Source organism: Oncorhynchus masou, unplaced genomic scaffold, assembly GCF_036934945.1.
Source record: "Oncorhynchus masou masou isolate Uvic2021 unplaced genomic scaffold, UVic_Omas_1.1 unplaced_scaffold_540, whole genome shotgun sequence".
NCBI classification, from domain to species: Eukaryota; Metazoa; Chordata; class Actinopteri; order Salmoniformes; family Salmonidae; genus Oncorhynchus; species Oncorhynchus masou.
In genome coordinates, this window is record NW_027011812.1 from 50 (window position 1) to 22293 (window position 22244).

Consider the following 22244-nt stretch of genomic DNA (forward strand, 5'->3'; position numbering starts at 1 on the left):
CCCCAACCCCTATAAATATTCGGTTTCCCCTATAAATACCTGGCCCCGCAACCCCTATAAATACCTGGGTCACCAACCCTCTATAAATACCTGGGCCCCCCAACCTTCTATAAATACCTGGGCCCCCACTTCTATAAATACCTGGGCCCCCAACCCTCTATAAATACCTGGGCCCCCAACCCTATAAATACCTGGGCCCTCTAACCCTATAAATACCTGGGCCCCAACCCCTATATAAATACCCTATAAATACCTGGGCCCCCAACCCCTATAAATACCTGGGCCCCCAACCCCTATAAATACCTGGGCCCCAACCCCTATAAATACCTGGCCCCAACCCTACAAATAACTGGGCCCCAACCCCTATAAATACCTGGGCCCCCCAACCCCCTATAAATACCTGGGCCCCCCAACCCTACAAATAACTGGGCCCCCCAACCCTACAAATAACTGGGCCCCCCAACCCCCTATAAATACCTGGGGCCCCCCAACCCCTATAAATACCTGGGGCCCCCCAACCCCTATAAATACCTGGGGCCCCCCAACCCCTATAAATACCTGGGGCCCCCAACCCCTATAAATACCTGGGGCCCCCAACCCCTATAAATACCTGGGGGCCCCCAACCCCTATAAATACCTGGCGCCCCAACCCCTATAAATACCTGGGCCCCCCCAACCCTATAAATACCTGGGCCCCCCAACCCCTATAAATACCTGGGCCCACCAACCCCTATAAATACCTGGCGCCCCAACCCCCTATAAATAAGAACTTGTTCTCAACTAGTTAAATAAAGGTGAAATAAAATGTGACTATCCTTCATTCTATTTTTCTTGAGGGACTATGCTCGGCACTCAATGGGATAAACACACCAGAGTAACTGGGTTCTCGTAAGGGAACAGCAACACATCACGAGAGTCTGTACCCATCCCACCACAGGTTACTGTTGGGAGGGAAGGGGCGCACACTGTGCGAGTCAGCCACATTCATCTGGTAGAGGGACTGGGGGGCGGCCACCTGACAGCCACACCTACAATACAGTATTGCTTTTTCAAGTTTTATGTGTTCCTATTTAAAAAAATGGTAGAAATAATAAACTAAACTAAAAGCAGTAGAAGGTTACATAACTCTGTGTGACCCTGATTTAGCCCACTGCAGTAGAAGGTTACAGAACCACTGCAGTAGTTGGTTACAGACCTCTGTGTGGCCCCGATTTAGCCCACTGCAGTAGAAGGTTACAGAACCACTGCAGTAGAAGGTTACAGAACCACTGCAGTAAAGGTTACAGAACCACTGCAGTAGAAGGTTACAGACCTCTGTGTGGCCCCGATTTAGCCCACTGCAGTAAAGGTTACCGAACCACTGCAGTAGAAGGTTACAGACCTCTGTGTGGCCCCGATTTAGCCCACTGCAGTAGAAGGTTACAGACCTCTGTGTGGCCCCGATGTAGCCCACTGCAGTAGAAGGTTACAGAACCACTGCAGTAGAAGGTTACAGAACCACTGTGTGGCCCTGATTTAGCCCACTGCAGTAGAAGGTTACAGAACCACTGCAGTAGAAGGTTACAGAACCACTGTGTGGCCCTGATTTAGCCCACTGCAGTAGAAGGTTACAGAACCACTGCAGTAGAAGGTTACAGAACCACTGTGTGGCCCTGATTTAGCCCACTGCAGTAGAAGGTTACAGAACCACTGCAGTAGAAGGTTACAGAACCACTGCTGTAGAAGGTTACAGAACTACTGCAGTAGGGTACAGAACCACTGCAGTAGAAGGTTACAATACCACTGCAGTAGAAGGTTACAGAACAACTGCAGTAAAAGGTTACAGAACCACTGCAGTAAAAGGTTACAGAACAACTGCAGTAGAAGGTTACAGAACCACTGCAGTAGAAGGTTACAGTACTACTGCAGTAGATTGTTACAGAACCACTGCAGTAGAAGGTTACAGAACCACTGCAGTAGGTTACAGAACCACTGCAGTAGAAGGTTACAGAACCACTGCAGTAGAAGGTTACAGAACCACTGCAGTAGAAGGTTACAGAACCACTGCAGTAAAAGGTTACAGAACCACTGCAGTAAAAGGTTACAGAACCACTGCAGCAAAAGGTTACATAACTCTGCAGTAGAAGGTTACAGAACCACTGCGGTAAAAGTTTACAGAACCACTGCGGTAAAAGGTTACAGAACCACTGCAGTAGAAGGTTACAGAACCACTGCAGTAGAAGGTTACAGAACCACTGCAGTAGAAGATTACAGAACCACTGCAGTAGAGGGTTACAGAACCACTGCAGTAGAAGGTTACAGAACCACTGCAGTAGAAGGTTACAGAACCACTGCAGTAGAAGGTTACAGAACCACTGCAGTAGAAGGTTACAGAACCACTGCAGTAGAAGGTTACAGAACCACTGCAGTAAAAGGTTACAGAACCACTGCAGTAAAAGGTTACAGAACCACTGCAGTAGAAGATTACAGAACCACTGCAGTAGAGGGTTACAGAACCACTGCAGTAGAAGGTTACAGAACCACTGCAGTAGAAGGTTACAGAACCACTGCAGTAGAAGGTTACAGAACCACTGCAGTAGAAGGTTACAGAACCACTGCAGTAGAAGGTTACAGAACCACTGCAGTAAAAGGTTACAGAACCACTGCAGCAAAAGGTTACATAACTCTGCAGTAGAAGGTTACAGAACCACTGCGGTAAAAGGTTACAGAACCACTGCGGTAAAAGGTTACAGAACCACTGCAGTAGAAGGTTACAGAACCACTGCAGTAGAAGGTTACAGAACCACTGCAGTAGAAGATTACAGAACCACTGCAGTAGAGGGTTACAGAACCACTGCAGTAGAAGGTTACAGAACCACTGCAGTAGAAGGTTACAGAACCACTGCAGTAGAAGGTTACAGAACCACTGCAGTAGAAGGTTACAGAACCACTGCAGTAAAAGGTTACAGAACCACTGCAGTAAAAGGTTACAGAACCACTGCAGCAAAAGGTTACATAACTCTGCAGTAGAAGGTTACAGAACCACTGCGGTAAAAGGTTACAGAACCACTGCGGTAAAAGGTTACAGAACCACTGCGGTAAAAGGTTACAGAACCACTGCAGTAGAAGGTTACAGAACCACTGCAGTAGAAGATTACAGAACCACTGCAGTAGAGGGTTACAGAACCACTGCAGTAGAAGGTTACAGAACCACTGCAGTAGAAGGTTACAGAACCACTGCAGTAGAAGGTTACAGAACCACTGCAGTAGAAGGTTACAGAACCACTGCGGTAGAAGGTTACAGAACCACTGCAGTAGAAGGTTACAGAACCACTGCAGTAGAAGGTTACAGAACCACTGCAGTAGAAGGTTACAGAACCACTGCAGTAGAAGGTTACAGAACCACTGCAGTAGAAGGTTACAGAACCACTGCAGTAGAGGGTTACAGAACCACTGCAGTAGAAGGTTAAAGAACCACTGCCGTCCAAATTGTTCCCAGTGTTGTTTTAATTGTGAAAATAATGATAATACCTTTTTTGGGGGGAAAGAGCTTTCTGAAATAAATGCCTGTAATTTCATGGCCCCGGTCATGACATCAATCTGATCTGGTTATTCTGACAAACGACCAGTCATATGTTATTTGAATATGCGTCACAGGAGGCTGCTGACGGGAGGATGGCTCATAATAATGGTCAGAGTGAACGTAATGGCATCAAACACATGGAAACGTGTTTGATACCATACCAGTTATCCATACCAGTCATGAACACGAGCCTGTCCTCCCTAATTAAGGTGCCATTATCCATACCAGTCATGAACACGAGCCTGTCCTCCCTAATTAAGGTGCCACCAATCTCCTCTGATATGTCTCCACCTACTTTGAAGGGGTAAGTGGGTAGATTCTAAAGTCTAGGTCATATGTTCATGGGTTCCCAAACTCAGTCCTGGGGCCCCCCTTAGGGTGCACACTTTGGTTTTTGAACTACACAGCTGATTCAAATAACCAACTCATCGAGCTGTGATTATCTGAATCAGCGGAGTAGTGCTGGGGGACAAACCAAAAGGTCCACCCAAGGGGCCCCAGCACCGAGTTTGGGGAACCCAAGTCTGGACCATCCCATCTGCCAATCAGGGCTCTACATTCGTATCAACACATGATCAGACTGAGCATTTTAATGGCCAAATGAGGCTCGGGGAAATAAATCACCAACATATATTTGACGCTATTTTCGTGAAATAAACAGTGATTTATTAGCCGTACAATGACGATGATTTAAAAATAGACTTTCAACAACTGCATGGGCTTTAAGAGAAGAGATAGCATGACCCGGGACGAAGAGCTCCCCACCCTCTCGCTCCAAGTTACAGGCAACAATATGGACCAAATGTCCCCTCCCCTTGTGAAATGTGAAAGATGCTAAAACCTCAACATGTACATTACCCAGTTATACACTCTGGACCTCAACATGTACATTACCCAGTTATACACTCTGAACCTCAACATGTACATTACCCAGTTATACACTCTGAACCTCAACATGTACATTACCCAGTTATACACTCTGAACCTCAACATGTACATTACCCAGTTATACACTCTGAACCTCAACATGTACATTACCCAGTTATACACTCTGAACCTCAACATGTACATTACCCAGTTATACACTCTGAACCTCAACATGTACATTACCCAGTTATACACTCTGAACCTCAACATGTACATTACCCAGTTATACACTCTGAACCTCAACATGTACATTACCCAGTTATACACTCTGAACCTCAACATGTACATTACCCAGTTATACACTCTGGACCTCAACATGTACATTACCCAGTTATACACTCTGGACCTTGATATTCTATACATTACCCAGTTATACACTCTGAACCTCAACATGTACATTACCCAGTTATACACTCTGGACCTTGATATTCTATACATTACCCAGTTATACACTCTGAACCTCAACATGTACATTACCCAGTTATACACTCTGAACCTCAACATGTACATTACCCAGTTATACATTCTGAACCTTGATATTCTATACATTACCCAGTTATACACTCTGAACCTCAACATGTACATTACCCAGTTATACTCTGGACCTTGATATTCTATACATTACCCAGATATACACTCTGAACCTCAACATGTACATTATCCAGTTATACACTCTGAACCTCAACATGTACATTACCCAGTTATACACTCTGAACCTCAACATGTACATTACCCAGTTATACACTCTGAACCTCAACATGTACATTACCCAGTTATATACTCTGGACCTTGATATTCTATACATTACCCAGATATACACTCTGAACCTCAACATGTACATTATCCAGTTATACACTCTGAACCTCAACATGTACATTACCCAGTTATACACTCTGAACCTCAACATGTACATTACCCAGTTATACACTCTGGACCTCAACATGTACATTACCCAGTTATCACTGGACCTCAACATGTACATTACCCAGTTATACACTCTGAACCTCAACATGTACATTACCCAGTTATATACTCTGGACCTCAACATGTACATTACCCAGTTATACACTCTGAACCTCAACATGTACATTACCCAGTTATACACTCTGAACCTCAACATGTACATTACCCAGTTATACACTCTGAACCTCAACATGTACATTACCCAGTTATACACTCTGAACCTCAACATGTACATTACCCAGTTATACACTCTGGATCTCAACATGTACATTACCCAGTTATACACTCTGGATATCAACATGTACATTACCCAGTTATACACTCTGAACCTCAACATGTACATTACCCAGTTATACACTCTGAACCTCAACATGTACATTACCCAGTTATATACTCTGGACCTCAACATGTACATTACCCAGTTATACACTCTGAACCTCAACATGTACATTACCCAGTTATACACTCTGAACCTCAACATGTACATTACCCAGTTATACACTCTGAACCTCAACATGTACATTACCCAGTTATACACTCTGAACCTCAACATGTACATTACCCAGTTATACACTCTGGATATCAACATGTACATTACCCAGTTATACACTCTGAACCTCAACATGTACATTACCCAGTTATACACTCTGAACCCCAACATGTACATTACCCAGTTATACACTCTGAACCTCAACATGTACATTACCCAGTTATACACTCTGGACCTCAACATGTACATTACCCAGTTATATACTCTTAACCTCAACATGTACATTACCCAGTTATACACTCTGAACCTCAACATGTACATTACCCAGTTATACACTCTGAACCTCAACATGTACATTACCCAGTTATACACTCTGAACCTTGATATTCTATACATTACCCAGTTATACACTCTGAACCTCAACATGTACATTACCCAGTTATATACTCTGGACCTTGATATTCTATACATTACCCAGAGCAACATATAACCAGTAACAGACAGACAGACAGACAGACAGACAGACAGACAGACAGAGCAACATATAACCAGTAACAGAGACAGACCAACATATAACCAGTAACACAGACAGAGACACAGCCAGACAGACAGACAGACAGACAGACAGAGCAACATATGACCTGTAACACACAGACAGATAGAGACACAGCCAGACAGACAGAGCAACATATAACCAGTAACACAGACAGCGCAACATATGACCAGTAACACAGACAGACAGACAGACAGAGACACAGACAGACAGACAGAGCAACATATGACCAGTAACACAGACAGACAGAGACACAGACAGACCAACATATGACCAGTAACACAGACAGAGCAACATATGACCAGTAACACAGACAGACAGACAGACAGAGCAACATATGACCTGTAACACACAGACAGACAGAGACACAGACAGACAGACAGAGCAACATATGACCTGTAACACACAGACAGACAGAGACACAGACAGACCAACATATGACCAGTAACACAGACAGAGCAACATATGACCAGTAACACAGACAGACAGAGACACATATGACCTGTAACATTTAACACACACAGACAGAAAGCAACAACACAAAAAGCAACCAAACAGCATGACAGAAAAAGAGCCTACACTGTATAGCAGACAGCATGGAAAGCAGGTCTACACAGCTGGGGGATGGTGTAAACAACCTTACTGTCCGTTAGCCATGTCTTTAGGTTATTGGTGAAGGTACCGTAAACAGCAGCTCCATGTGTGTTCCAGACATGTGAAGCTCTCTCAGAGAAGACCGTCAGGCTGAAGGTGTTTTTCCTTAAGGGAACTATACAGTCACTTCTCATCATGCAGATTAACATACAATGGTCTAGAATACGTAGATTATCCGGCCAGAAGAACAAGTCCATGATCAGTATGTTCCATCATCACACTGCTTCAGAAAGAGAACACCAAGTCTACATGGGTGCGAGGTCTCAGAGGAGCATTCAGACTCCATGTAGCTGCCACACTAGTGTCTGAACTTCTCCTGTGGGGTTAAAGAACGTTTGTAACGAACCGCTACAGTAGCGTGTCAGACCGCTGTGTGTCGGGCGGCGTCGTTCCTAGGAGACATGGACATCTGTCGGCCTGCATTGTTGCTAGGAGACATGGACATCTGTCTGGTGAACTGGCTGAAACTGGCAGCCCTGCATCTCGCCCGGGATTCCCCTCCCTCTCCGCCCAGGGGCTGGCCTAGGCCTTGAGAGAGGCCTAGGGGTAGAGTACGGAAGTGGGCCGTGTCGGGGTGACCCTGGCTGGGCTGGTCCTTGGAGGAGAAGAGGCTCTGGAGGAGGTGGAACTTCTCCTTCTCCTCCCGGAGGAACACGTCCACCAGCAGAGTCTTCTCTCTCTTCAGCTGCTCACTGATGTTCTTCGGTACGTCTGGGATCACCCAGGCAACCAGCAGGCTCAGGAACATCACCAGGTTCTGATGGAGACAGCGTCATGGACGTCAGGGTGGAGATTGGAGGAAGGATGGAGCACAAAGCGACAACAGAAGACAGGAGTTTGTTAAACTGGTTGGTGATGTACTGAATCATCTGATAAATGCTCCACTGTGTAAAATACAACCACACTGCAACCACAGTGGTCCAACCACACTGATCATTGGTCCAACCACATTGATCATTGGTCCAACCACACTGATCATTGGTCCAACCACACTGATCATTGGTCCAACCAAACTGCAACCATAATGGTCCAACCACACTGATCATTGGTCCAACCACACTGCAACCAGTGGTCCAACCACACTGATCATTGGTCCAACCACACTGCAACCATAATGGTCCAACCACACTGATCATTGGTCCAACCACACTGCATCCAGTGGTGCAACCACACTGATCATTGGTCCAACCACACTGCAACCAGTGGTCCAACCACACTGCAACACAAGTGTTCCAACCACACTACAATCACAGTGTTCCAACCACACTGTAACCACAGTGTTCCAACCACACTGTAACCAGTGTTCCAACCACACTGTACCCAGTGTTCCAACCACACTGCACCCACAGTGGTCCAACCACACTGCAACCACAGTGGTCCAACCACACTGCAACCACAGTGGTCCAACCACACTGCAACCACAGTGTTCCAACCACACTGCAACCACAGTGTTCCAACCACACTGCAACCACAGTGTTCCAACCACACTGCAACCACAGTGTTCCAACCACACTGATCATTGGTCCAACCACACTGCAACCACAGTTGTCCAACCACACTGATCATTGGTCGAACCACCATGGTCCATCCACACTGATCATTGGTCCAACCACATTGCAACCACAGTGGTCCAACAACACTACAACCACAGTGGTCCAACTACACTGATCATTGGTCCAACCACAGTGGTCCAACCACACTTCAAACACAGTGGTCCAACCACACTGATCATTGTACCAGGTAACTGTTCCAGAGTCAGTTTGATATTACATACAGTACCAGGTAACTGTTCCAGTCAGTTTGATATTGCATACAGTAACGGTAACTGTTCCAGAGTCAGTTTGATATTACATACAGTACCAGGTAACTGTTCCAGAGTCAGTTTGATATTACATACAGTACCAGGTAACTGTTCCAGAGTCAGTTTGATATTACATACAGTACCAGGTAACTGTTCCAGAGTCAGTTTGATATTACATACAGTACCAGGTAACTGTTCCAGAGTCTGTTTGATATTACATACAGTACCAGGTAACTGTTCCAGAGTCAGTTTGATATTACATACAGTACCAGGTAACTGTTCCAGAGTCAGTTTGATATTACATACAGTACCAGGTAACTGTTCCAGAGTCTGTTTGATATTACATACAGTACCAGGTAACTGTTCCAGAGTCAGTTTGATATTACATACAGTACCAGGTAACTGTTCCAGAGTCAGTTTGATATTACATACAGTACCAGGTAACTGTTCCAGAGTCAGTTTGATATTACATACAGTACCAGGTAACTGTTCCAGAGTCAGTTTGATATTACATACAGTACCAGGTAACTGTTCCAGAGTCAGTTTGATATTACATACAGTACCAGGTAACTGTTCCAGAGTCAGTTTGATATTACATACAGTACCAGGTAACTGTTCCAGAGTCAGTTTGATATTACATACAGTACCAGGTAACTGTTCCAGAGTCAGTTTGATTTTACATACAGTACCACGTAACTGTTCCAGAGTCAGTTTGAAATTACCCACAGTACCAGGTAACTGTTCCAGAGTCAGTTTGATATTACATACAGTACCAGGTAACTGTTCCAGAGTCAGTTTGATATTACATACAGTACCAGGTAACTGTTCCAGAGTCAGTTTGATATTACATACAGTACCAGGTAACTGTTCCAGAGTCAGTTTGATATTACATACAGTACCAGGTAACTGTTCCAGAGTCAGTTTGATATTACCCACAGTACCAGGTAACTGTTCCAGAGTCAGTTTGATATTACCCACAGTACCAGGTAACTGTTCCAGAGTCAGTTTGATATTACACATACAGTACCAGGTAACTGTTCCAGAGTCAGTTTGATATTACATACAGTACCAGGTAACTGTTCCAGAGTCAGTTTGATATTACCCACAGTACCAGGTAACTGTTCCAGAGTCAGTTTGATATTACCCACAGTACCAGGTAACTGTTCCAGAGTCAGTTTGATATTACATACAGTACCAGGTAACTGTTCCAGAGTCAGTTTGATATTACCCACAGTACCAGGTAACTGTTCCAGAGTCAGTTTGATATTACCCACAGTACCAGGTAACTGTTCCAGAGTCAGTTTGATATTACATACAGTACCAGGTAACTGTTCCAGAGTCTGTTTGATATTACATACAGTACCAGGTAACTGTTCCAGAGTCAGTTTGATATTACATACAGTACCAGGTAACTGTTCCAGAGTCAGTTTGATATTACATACAGTACCAGGTAACTGTTCCAGAGTCTGTTTGATATTACATACAGTACCAGGTAACTGTTCCAGAGTCAGTTTGATATTACATACAGTACCAGGTAACTGTTCCAGAGTCAGTTTGATATTACATACAGTACCAGGTAACTGTTCCAGAGTCAGTTTGATATTACATACAGTACCAGGTAACTGTTCCAGAGTCAGTTTGATATTACATACAGTACCAGGTAACTGTTCCAGAGTCAGTTTGATATTACATACAGTACCAGGTAACTGTTCCAGAGTCAGTTTGATATTACATACAGTACCAGGTAACTGTTCCAGAGTCAGTTTGATATTACATACAGTACCAGGTAACTGTTCCAGAGTCAGTTTGATATTACAAACAGTACCAGTCAACAGTTTGGACAACCCTACTCTTTCAAGTTTATTTTTTTATTTTTACAATTTTCTACATTGTAGAATAATAGTGAAGACATCAAAACTATGAAATAACACATATGGAATCATGTAGCAACCAAAAAGTATTTCAGATTCTTCGAAGTAGCCACACTTGCCCTTGATGACAGCTTTGCAAACTCTGGCATTTTCTCAACCAGCTTCATGAGGTAGTCACCTGGAATGCATTTCAATTAACAGGTGTTGTTAAAAGTTCATCTGTGGAACTTCTTTCCTTAATGCGTTTGAGACAATCAGTTGTGTTGTGACAAGGTAGGGGTGGTATACAGAAGATAGCCCTATTTGGTAAAATACCAAGTCCATATTATGGCAAGAACAGCTCAAATAAGCAAAGAGAAATGACAGTCCATCATTACTTTAAGACATAAAGGTCAGTTAATCCGGAAAATGTCAAGAACTTTGAAAGTTTCAAGTGCAGTCGCAAAAACCATCAAGCTCTACGAAACTGTCTGTCATGAGGACCACCACAGGAAAGGAAGACCCAGAGTTACTTCTGCTGCAGAGGTTACCAGCCTCGGTTACCAGCCTCGGTTACCAGCCTCGGTTACCAGCCTCGGTTACCAGCCTCGGTTACCAGCCTCGGTTACCAGCCTCGGTTACCAGCCTCGGACTGCAGTCCAAATAAATGCTTCAGAGTTCAAGTAACAGACACATCTCAACAACAATTGTTCAGAGGAGACTGCGTGAATCAGGCCCTCATGGCTGCAAAACAAAAACACTACTAAAGGACACCAATGAGAAGAAGAGACTTGATTGGGTCAAAACACATGAGCAATAGACATCAGACTGATTGAAATCAGTCCTTTGGTGTGATGAGTCCAAATTTGAGATTTTTGGTTTCAACCGCCGTGTCTTTGGGAGACGCAGAGTAGGTGAACCAATGATCTCCGCATGTGTGGTTCCCTCCGTGAAGCATGGAGGAGAAGGTGTGATGGTGCTTTGCTGGTGATATGGTCAGTGATTGACTTAGAATTCAAGGCACACTTAACCAACATGGCTACCACAGCATTCTGCAACAATGCTCAATCCCATCTGGTTTGTGTTCAGTGGGACTATCATTTGTTTTTCAACAGGACAATGACCCAAAACACCTCCAGGCTGTGTAAGGGCTATTTGACCAAGAAGGAGAGTGATGGTGCTGCATCAGATGACCTGGCCTCCACAATCACCTGACCTCAACCCAATAGAGATGGTTTGGGATGAGATGGACTGCAGAGTGAAGGGAAAGTAGCCAACAAGTGCTCGGCAAAAGTGGGAACTCCTTCAAGAATGTTGGAAAAGCATTCCAGGTGAAGTTGGTTGAGAGAACGCCAAGAGTTTGCAAAGCTGTCATCAAGGCAAAGGGTGGCAAGTAGGTGTCCAAACTTTTGACTGGTACTGTACATACAGAATATCTCCTGACTAAAGTCATGTTTAAATGTTCATAGGTGTCCCTGCTATTTGTGGTACTGTACATACAGAATATCTCCTGACTAAAGTCATGTTTAAATGTTCATAGGTGTCCCTGCTATTTGTGGTACTGTACATACAGAATATCTCCTGACTAAAGTCATGTTTAAATGTTCATAGGTGCCCCTGCTATTTGTGGTACTGTACATACAGAATATCTCCTGACTAAAGTCATGTTTAAATGTTCATAGGTGTCCCTGCTATTTGTGGTACTATACCTGGAACAGGATGACGAAGGCCAGTCTTGCAGCAAGGACGGCCCAGTAGGTTTTAGAGAACTGGTAGGCTTCAGCTGACCATGGAGGCTCTCTGTAGTCCTTATACCTGGGGAGTTGGGAGGGGGGGGGGGGTTACTAGAGGTCTTAGGTATGTTAGTGATTCCTCTAAGGCAGACAGCAGACAGACACCCCCTCTAGGGAACAGAGCCATAATGGAGGTGGTCAAACTGTAGTCTAGGGAACAGAGACATAATGGAGGTGGTCAGACTGTAATCTAGGGATCAGAGCCATAATGGAGGTGGTCAGACTGTAGTCTAGGGGACAGAGTCATAATGGAGGAGGTCAGACTGTAATCTAGGGAACAGAGCCATAATGGAGGTGGTCAGACTGTAGTCTAGGGGACAGAGTCATAATGGAGGTGGTCAGACTGTAGTCTAGGGAACAGAGCCATAATAGAGGTGGTCAGACTGTAGTCTAGGGAACAGAGCCATAATGGAGGTGGTCAGACTGTAGTCTAGGGGACAGAGTCATAATGGAGGTGGTCAGACTGTAGTCTAGGGAACAGAGCCATAATGGAGGTGGTCAGACTGTAGTCTAGGGGACAGAGTCATAATGGAGGTGGTCAGACTGTAGTCTAGGGGACAGAGCCATAATGGAGGTGGTCAGACTGTAGTCTAGGGGACAGAGTCATAATGGAGGTGGTCAGACTGTAGTCTAGGGGACAGAGTCATAATGGAGGATGTCCGACTGTAGTCTAGGGGACAGAGTCATAATGGAGTTGGACAGACTGTAGTCCAGGGAACAGAGTCATAATGGAGGTGGTTAGACTGTAGTCTAGGGAATAGAGCCATAATGGAGGTGGTTAGACTGTAGTCTAGTGAATAGAGCCATAATGGAGGTGGTTAGACTGTAGTCTAGGGAATAGAGCCATAATGGAGGTGGTCAGACTGTAGGGTAAGTGCCCTCAGTACCCCTCTATACAACCATGTTATTAATGATGCCCCTCAGTTATCCTCTATCCAACCATGTTATTAATGATTCCCCTCAGTACCCCTCTATCCTCTATACAACCATGTTATTAATGATGCCCCTCGGTACCCCTCTATTCAACCATGTTATTAATGATGCCCCTCAGTTATCCTCTATTCAACCATGTTATTAATGATTCCCCTCAGTACCCCTCTATCCAACCATGTTATTAATGATGCCCCTCAGGACCCCTCTATCCTCTATACAACCATGTTATTAATGATGCCCCTCGGTACCCCTCTATCCTCTATACAACCATGTTATATCCTCTATACAACCATGCTATTAATGATGCCCCTCAGGACCCCTCTATTCAACCATGTTATTAATGATGCCCCTCAGTACCCCTCTATCCTCTATACAACCATGTTATATCCTCTATACAACCATGCTATTAATGATGCCCCTCAGTACCCCTCTATACAACCATGTTATTAATGATGCCCCTCAGTACCCCTCTATCCTCTATCCAACCATGTTATTAATGATGCCCCTCAGTACCCCTCTATTCAACCATGTTATTAATGATGCCCCTCAGTACCCCTCTATTCAAACATGTTATTAATGATGCCCCTCAGTTATGCTCTATCCAACCATGTTATTAATGATGCCCCTCAGTTATCCTCTATACAACCATGTTATTAATGATGCCCCTCGGTACCCCTCTATACAACCATGTTATTAATGATGCCCCTCAGTACCCCTCTATACAACCATGTTATTAATGATGCCCCTCAGTACCGCTCTATACAACCATGTTATTAATGATGCCCCTCAGTACCCCTCTATTCAACCATGTTATTAATGATGCCCCTCAGTACCCCTCTATCCAACCATGTTATTAATGATGCCCCTCAGTACCCCTCTATCCTCTATACAACCATGTTATTAATGATGCCCCTCGGTACCCCTCTATTCAACCATGTTATTAATGATGCCCCTCGGTACCCCTCTATTCAACCATGTTATTAATGATGCCCCTCAGTACCCCTCTATTCAAACATGTTATTAATGATGCCCCTCAGTTATGCTCTATCCAACCATGTTATTAATGATGCCCCTCAGTTATCCTCTATAACACCATGTTATTAATGATGCCCCTCGGTACCCCTCTATACAACCATGTTATTAATGATGCCCCTCAGTACCCCTCTATACAACCATGTTATTAATGATGCCCCTCAGTACCCCTCTATACAACCATGTTATTAATGATGCCCCTCAGTACCCCTCTATCCAACCATGTTATTAATGATGCCCCTCAGTACCCCTCTATCCTCTATACAACCATGTTATTAATGATGCCCCTCAGTACCCCTCTATCCTCTATACAACCATGTTATTAATGATGCCCCTCGGTACCCCTCTATTCAACCATGTTATTAATGATGCCCCTCAGTACCCCTCTATCCTCTATACAACCATGTTATTAATGATGCCCCTCAGTACCCCTCTATCCTCTATACAACCATGTTATTAATGATGCCCCTCGGTACCCCTCTATCCAACCATGTTATTAATGATTCCCCTCAGTACCCCTCTATCCTCTATACAACCATGTTATTAATGATGCCCCTCGGTACCCCTCTATTCAACCATGTTATTAATGATGCCCCTCAGTTATCCTCTATCCAACCATGTTATTAATGATGCCCCTCAGTTATCCTCTATCCAACCATGTTATTAATGATGCCCCTCAGTTATCCTCTATCCAACCATGTTATTAATGATGCCCCTCAGTTATCCTCTATCCAACCATGTTATTAATGATGCCCCTCGGTACCCCTCTATTCAACCATGTTATTAATGATGCCCCTCAGTTATCCTCTATCCAACCATGTTATTAATGATGCCACCCAGTTATCCTCTATCCAACCATGTTATTAATGATGCCCCTCAGTACCCCTCTATCCTCTATACAACCATGTTATTAATGATGCCCCTCGGTACCCCTCTATTCAACCATGTTATTAATGATGCCCCTCGGTACCCCTCTATTCAACCATGTTATTAATGATGCCCCTCAGTTATCCTCTATCCAACCATGTTATTAATGATGCCCCTCAGTACCCCTCTATCCAACCATGTTATTAATGATGCCCCTCAGTTATCCTCTATCCAACCATGTTATTAATGATGCCCTCAGTTATCCTCTATCCAACCATGTTATTAATGATGCCCCTCAGTACCCCTCTATCCTCTATACAACCATGTTATTAATGATGCCCCTCGGTACCCCTCTATTCAACCATGTTATTAATGATGCCCCTCAGTTATCCTCTATCCAACCATGTTATTAATGATTCCCCTCAGTACCCCTCTATCCTCTATCCAACCATGTTATTAATGATGCCCCTCAGTTATCCTCTATCCAACCATGTTATTAATGATGCCCCTCAGTTATCCTCTATCCAACCATGTTATTAATGATGCCCCTCAGTACCCCTCTATCCTCTATACAACCATGTTATTAATGATGCCCCTCGGTACCCCTCTATTCAACCATGTTATTAATGATGCCCCTCGGTACCCCTCTATTCAACCATGTTATTAATGATGCCCCTCAGTTATCCTCTATCCAACCATGTTATTAATGATGCCCCTCAGTACCCCTCTATCCAACCATGTTATTAATGATGCCCCTCAGTTATCCTCTATCCAACCATGTTATTAATGATGCCCTCAGTTATCCTCTATCCAACCATGTTATTAATGATGCCCCTCAGTACCCCTCTATCCTCTATACAACCATGTTATTAATGATGCCCCTCGGTACCCCTCTATTCAACCATGTTATTAATGATGCCCCTCAGTTATCCTCTATCCAACCATGTTATTAATGATTCCCCTCAGTACCCCTCTATCCTCTATCCAACCATGTTATTAATGATGCCCCTCAGTTATCCTCTATCCAACCATGTTATTAATGATGCCCCTCAGTTATCCTCTATCCAACCATGTTATTAATGATGCCCCTCAGTAACCCTCTATCCAACCATGTTATTAATGATGCCCTCAGTTATCCTCTATCCAACCATGTTATTAATGATGCCCCTCGGTACCCCTCTATTCAACCATGTTATTAATGATGCCCCTCAGTTATCCTCTATCCAACCATGTTATTAATGATGCCCCTCAGGACCCCTCTATCCAACCATGTTATTAATGATTCCCCTCAGTACCCCTCTATCCTCTATACAACCATGTTATTAATGATGCCCCTCGGTATCCCTCTATTCAACCATGTTATTAATGATGCCCCTCAGTAACCCTCTATTCAACCATGTTATTAATGATGCCCCTCAGTAACCCTCTATTCAACCATGTTATTAATGATGCCCCTCAGTTATCCTCTATACAACCATGTTATTAATGATGCCCCTCAGTTATCCTCTATACAACCATGTTATTAATGATGCCCCTCGGTACCCCTCTATTCAACCATGTTATTAATGATGCCCCTCAGGACCCCTCTATCCAACCATGTTATTAATGATGCCCCTCAGTTATCCTCTATCCAACCATGTTATTAATGATGCCCCTCAGTTATCCTCTATCCAACCATGTTATTAATGATGCCCCTCAGTACCCCTCTATCCTCTATACAACCATGTTATTAATGATGCCCCTCGGTACCCCTCTATTCAACCATGTTATTAATGATGCCCCTCGGTACCCCTCTATTCAACCATGTTATTAATGATGCCCCTCAGTTATCCTCTATCCAACCATGTTATTAATGATGCCCCTCAGTACCCCTCTATCCAACCATGTTATTAATGATGCCCCTCAGTTATCCTCTATCCAACCATGTTATTAATGATGCCCCTCAGTTATCCTCTATCCAACCATGTTATTAATGATGCCCCTCAGTACCCCTCTATCCTCTATACAACCATGTTATTAATGATGCCCCTCGGTACCCCTCTATTCAACCATGTTATTAATGATGCCCCTCAGTTATCCTCTATCCAACCATGTTATTAATGATTCCCCTCAGTACCCCTCTATCCTCTATCCAACCATGTTATTAATGATGCCCCTCAGTTATCCTCTATCCAACCATGTTATTAATGATGCCCCTCAGTTATCCTCTATCCAACCATGTTATTAATGATGCCCCTCAGTAACCCTCTATCCAACCATGTTATTAATGATGCCCCTCAGTTATCCTCTATCCAACCATGTTATTAATGATGCCCCTCGGTACCCCTCTATTCAACCATGTTATTAATGATGCCCCTCAGTTATCCTCTATCCAACCATGTTATTAATGATGCCCCTCAGGACCCCTCTATCCAACCATGTTATTAATGATTCCCCTCAGTACCCCTCTATCCTCTATACAACCATGTTATTAATGATGCCCCTCGGTATCCCTCTATTCAACCATGTTATTAATGATGCCCCTCAGTAACCCTCTATTCAACCATGTTATTAATGATGCCCCTCAGTAACCCTCTATTCAACCATGTTATTAATGATGCCCCTCAGTTATCCTCTATACAACCATGTTATTAATGATGCCCCTCAGTTATCCTCTATACAACCATGTTATTAATGATGCCCCTCGGTACCCCTCTATTCAACCATGTTATTAATGATGCCCCTCAGGACCCCTCTATCCAACCATGTTATTAATGATGCCCCTCGTTACCGCTCTATCCTCTATCCAACCATGTTATTAATGATGCCCCTCGGTACCCCTCTATTCAACCATGTTATTAATGATGCCCCTCAGTAACCCTCTATTCAACCATGTTATTAATGATGCCCCTCAGTTATCCTCTATACAACCATGTTATTAATGATGCCCCTCAGTTATCCTCTATCCAACCATGTTATTAATGATGCCCCTCAGGACCCCTCTATCCTCTATACAACCATGTTATTAATGATGCCCCTCAGGACCCCTCTATCCTCTATACAACCATGTTATTAATGATGCCCCTCGGTACCCCTCTATCCTCTATACAACCATGTTATTAATGATGCCCCTCAGGACCCCTCTATCCTCTATACAACCATGTTATTAATGATGCCCCTCGGTACCCCTCTATCCAACCATGTTATTAATGATGCCCCTCGGTACCCCTCTATCCAACCATGTTATTAATGATGCCCCTCGGTACCCCTCTATCCAACCATGTTATTAATGATGTCCCTCGGTACCCCTCTATCCAACCATGTTATTAATGATGCCCCTCGGTACCCCTCTATTCAACCATGTTATTAATGATGCCCCTCAGGACCCCTCTATCCTCTATACAACCATGTTATATCCTCTATACAACCATGTTATTAATGATGCCCCTCGGTACCCCTCTATTCAACCATGTTATTAATGATGCCCCTCAGGACCCCTCTATCCTCTATACAACCATGTTATTAATGATGCCCCTCAGTTATCCTCTATCCAACCATGTTATTAATGATGCCCCTCAGTACCCCTCTATCCTCTATACAACCATGTTATTAATGATGCCCCTCAGTTATCCTCTATCCAACCATGTTATTAATGATTCCCCTCAGTACCCCTCTATCCTCTATACAACCATGTTATTAATGATGCCCCTCAGTACCCCTCTATCGTCTATTCAACCATGTTATTAATGATGCCCCTCGGTACCCCTCTATTCAACCATGTTATTAATGATGCCCCTCAGTTATCCTCTATCCAACCATGTTATTAATGATTCCCCTCAGTACCCCTCTATCCTCTATCCAACCATGTTATTAATGATGCCCCTCAGTTATCCTCTATCCAACCATGTTATTAATGATGCCCCTCAGTTATCCTCTATCCAACCATGTTATTAATGATGCCCCTCAGTAACCCTCTATCCAACCATGTTATTAATGATGCCCCTCAGTTATCCTCTATCCAACCATGTTATTAATGATGCCCCTCGGTACCCCTCTATTCAACCATGTTATTAATGATGCCCCTCAGTTATCCTCTATCCAACCATGTTATTAATGATGCCCCTCAGGACCCCTCTATCCAACCATGTTATTAATGATTCCCCTCAGTACCCCTCTATCCTCTATACAACCATGTTATTAATGATGCCCCTCGGTATCCCTCTATTCAACCATGTTATTAATGATGCCCCTCAGTAACCCTCTATTCAACCATGTTATTAATGATGCCCCTCAGGACCCCTCTATCCAACCATGTTATTAATGATGCCCCTCGGTACCCCTCTATCCTCCCATGTTATTAATGATGCCCCTCGGTACCCCTCTATTCAACCATGTTATTAATGATGCCCCTCAGTAACCCTCTATTCAACCATGTTATTAATGATGCCCCTCAGTTATCCTCTATACAACCATGTTATTAATGATGCCCCTCAGTTATCCTCTATCCAACCATGTTATTAATGATGCCCCTCAGGACCCCTCTATCCTCTATACAACCATGTTATTAATGATGCCCCTCAGGACCCCTCTATCCTCTATACAACCATGTTATTAATGATGCCCCTCGGTACCCCTCTATCCTCTATACAACCATGTTATTAATGATGCCCCTCAGGACCCCTCTATCCTCTATACAACCATGTTATTAATGATGCCCCTCGGTACCCCTCTATCCAACCATGTTATTAATGATGCCCCTCGGTACCCCTCTATCCAACCATGTTATTAATGATGCCCTCGGTACCCCTCTATCCAACCATGTTATTAATGATGTCCCTCGGTACCCCTCTATCCAACCATGTTATTAATGATGCCCCTCGGTACCCCTCTATTCAACCATGTTATTAATGATGCCCCTCAGGACCCCTCTATCCTCTATACAACCATGTTATATCCTCTATACAACCATGTTATTAATGATGCCCCTCGGTACCCCTCTATCCTCTATACAACCATGTTATTAATGATGCCCCTCAGTTATCCTCTATCCAACCATGTTATTAATGATGCCCCTCAGTACCCCTCTATCCTCTATACAACCATGTTATTAATGATGCCCCTCAGTTATCCTCTATCCAACCATGTTATTAATGATTCCCCTCAGTTATCCTCTATCCAACCATGTTATTAATGATGCCCCTCAGTACCCCTCTATCCTCTATCCTCTATCCAACCATGTTATTAATGATGCCCCTCAGTACCCCTCTATCCTCTATACAACCATGTTATATCCTCTATACAACCATGCTATTAATGATGCCCCTCAGTACCCCTCTATACAACCATGTCATTAATGATAACCATGGCTAGAGGACCGTGGCTAGAGGACCGTGGCTAGAGGACCGTGGCTAGAGGACCGTGGCTAGAGGACCGTGGCTAGAGGACCGTGGCTAGAGGACCGTGGCTGGAGGACCGTGGCTGGAGGACCGTGGCTGGAGGACCATAAAGCACAATAACAGCCAGTTTAATGTTTCTATTAGAAACTGTGTTTCTACTATGAAACAACTAGAGTCGCTAGAGATACTACGGCAGGTCAGACAGACGGATGAAAACAGAGAAACTATTTTTGTCAGAATGGATATCAAAGCCAAGTTGAATTTCCTCTGAACGTTTGATTGGCTGTATTGAATCAGGAAAACATCATAGAGACAGACTGGTCCTGGTGTATGGCCATATACAGGCATGGAGCAGGAATGTGTGAGACTGGCTCCGGTTCACCCAGCCACCCTACACTCTATCTGCCCTCAGGCCCCTGCCTCTCCCTGGGAGCCTCTCCCTGGGAGTCCCCCCTCACACAGAGATCTGATTCCCTGAACAAGACATCACCTCAATGATCCTCTGGCTGCCTCCATGTTTGGTTATCACAATACTGACCATGTCAAAAATAGAACAGACACACACTCATTCAATAATACAGAGCTCTCCAAAAGTATTGGGACAGTGATTTATTTGTTGTTATTTTGGCTCTGTACTCCAGCACTTTGGAATTGAAATGATACAATTACTATGAGGTTAAAGTGTAGATATCAAGCTCTAATTTGAGGGTATTTTCATCCATATTGGGTGAATCGTTTAGAAATTACTCCACTTTTTGTACATAAGCCCCCCCCCCCCCCCCTCAATTTAGAGGACCAAAAATCTTCGGACAAATTCACTTATATTTGTAATACTCAAAAGTTTAGTATTTGGTTCCATAAGCAATGAGTTTCGGCACCGGAGGAGATGGCTGCCGTTTTACGATCTCCTAACCAACTGTGCCATTGTGCGTGTTTTCTGCGTTTGTAACTTAACTTGAACATAATGTTTCTGTCACCGTGTCTTATGACTGAAAAGAGCTTCTAGACATCAGGACAGCGATCACTCAACCGGTACTGGAGGAAACCTTTTTCTTTAACGAGTCGGACGGGTAGGATTTGCTTCAGACGCCCGACATGGCCCCCATCCCCATCATTTGCAGGAGAAAGAGACCACTTGATCACCGACAACGACGAGACAGCCTATAGGGAGGTCGTCAGAGACCTGGCAGTGTGGTGCCAGGATAACAACCTCTCCCTCAATGTGATCAAGACTAAGGAGATGATTGTGGACTACAGGAAAAGGAGGACCGAGCACGCCCCCATTCTCATCGCCGGGGCTGCAGTGGAGCAGGTTGAGAGCTTCAGGTTCCTTGGTGTCCACATCACCAACAAACTAACATGGTCCTTGGTGTCCACATCACCAACAAACTAACATGGTCCAAGCACAGTCGTGAAGAGGGCACAACAAAACCTATTCCCAGTC

The 22244-nt window shown here is 44.0% G+C and overlaps 1 protein-coding gene across 1 annotated transcript in view; it reads right to left on the bottom strand.

Moving 5' to 3' along the window:
• Window positions 1-7335: 7335 nt before the first annotated feature.
• Window positions 7336-22244, bottom strand: part of ano2b (anoctamin 2b) — a 128117-nt gene continuing 113208 nt past the window's right edge. Inside the window, exons 24-25 of the mRNA XM_064962388.1 lie at window positions 12510-12615; window positions 7336-7906 (exon numbers count right to left, since the gene is read on the bottom strand). Coding sequence (XP_064818460.1) covers window positions 7511-7906; window positions 12510-12615 — 502 coding nt within the window. The 3' untranslated portion in view covers window positions 7336-7510. The remainder of the gene's footprint in view (window positions 7907-12509; window positions 12616-22244) is intronic.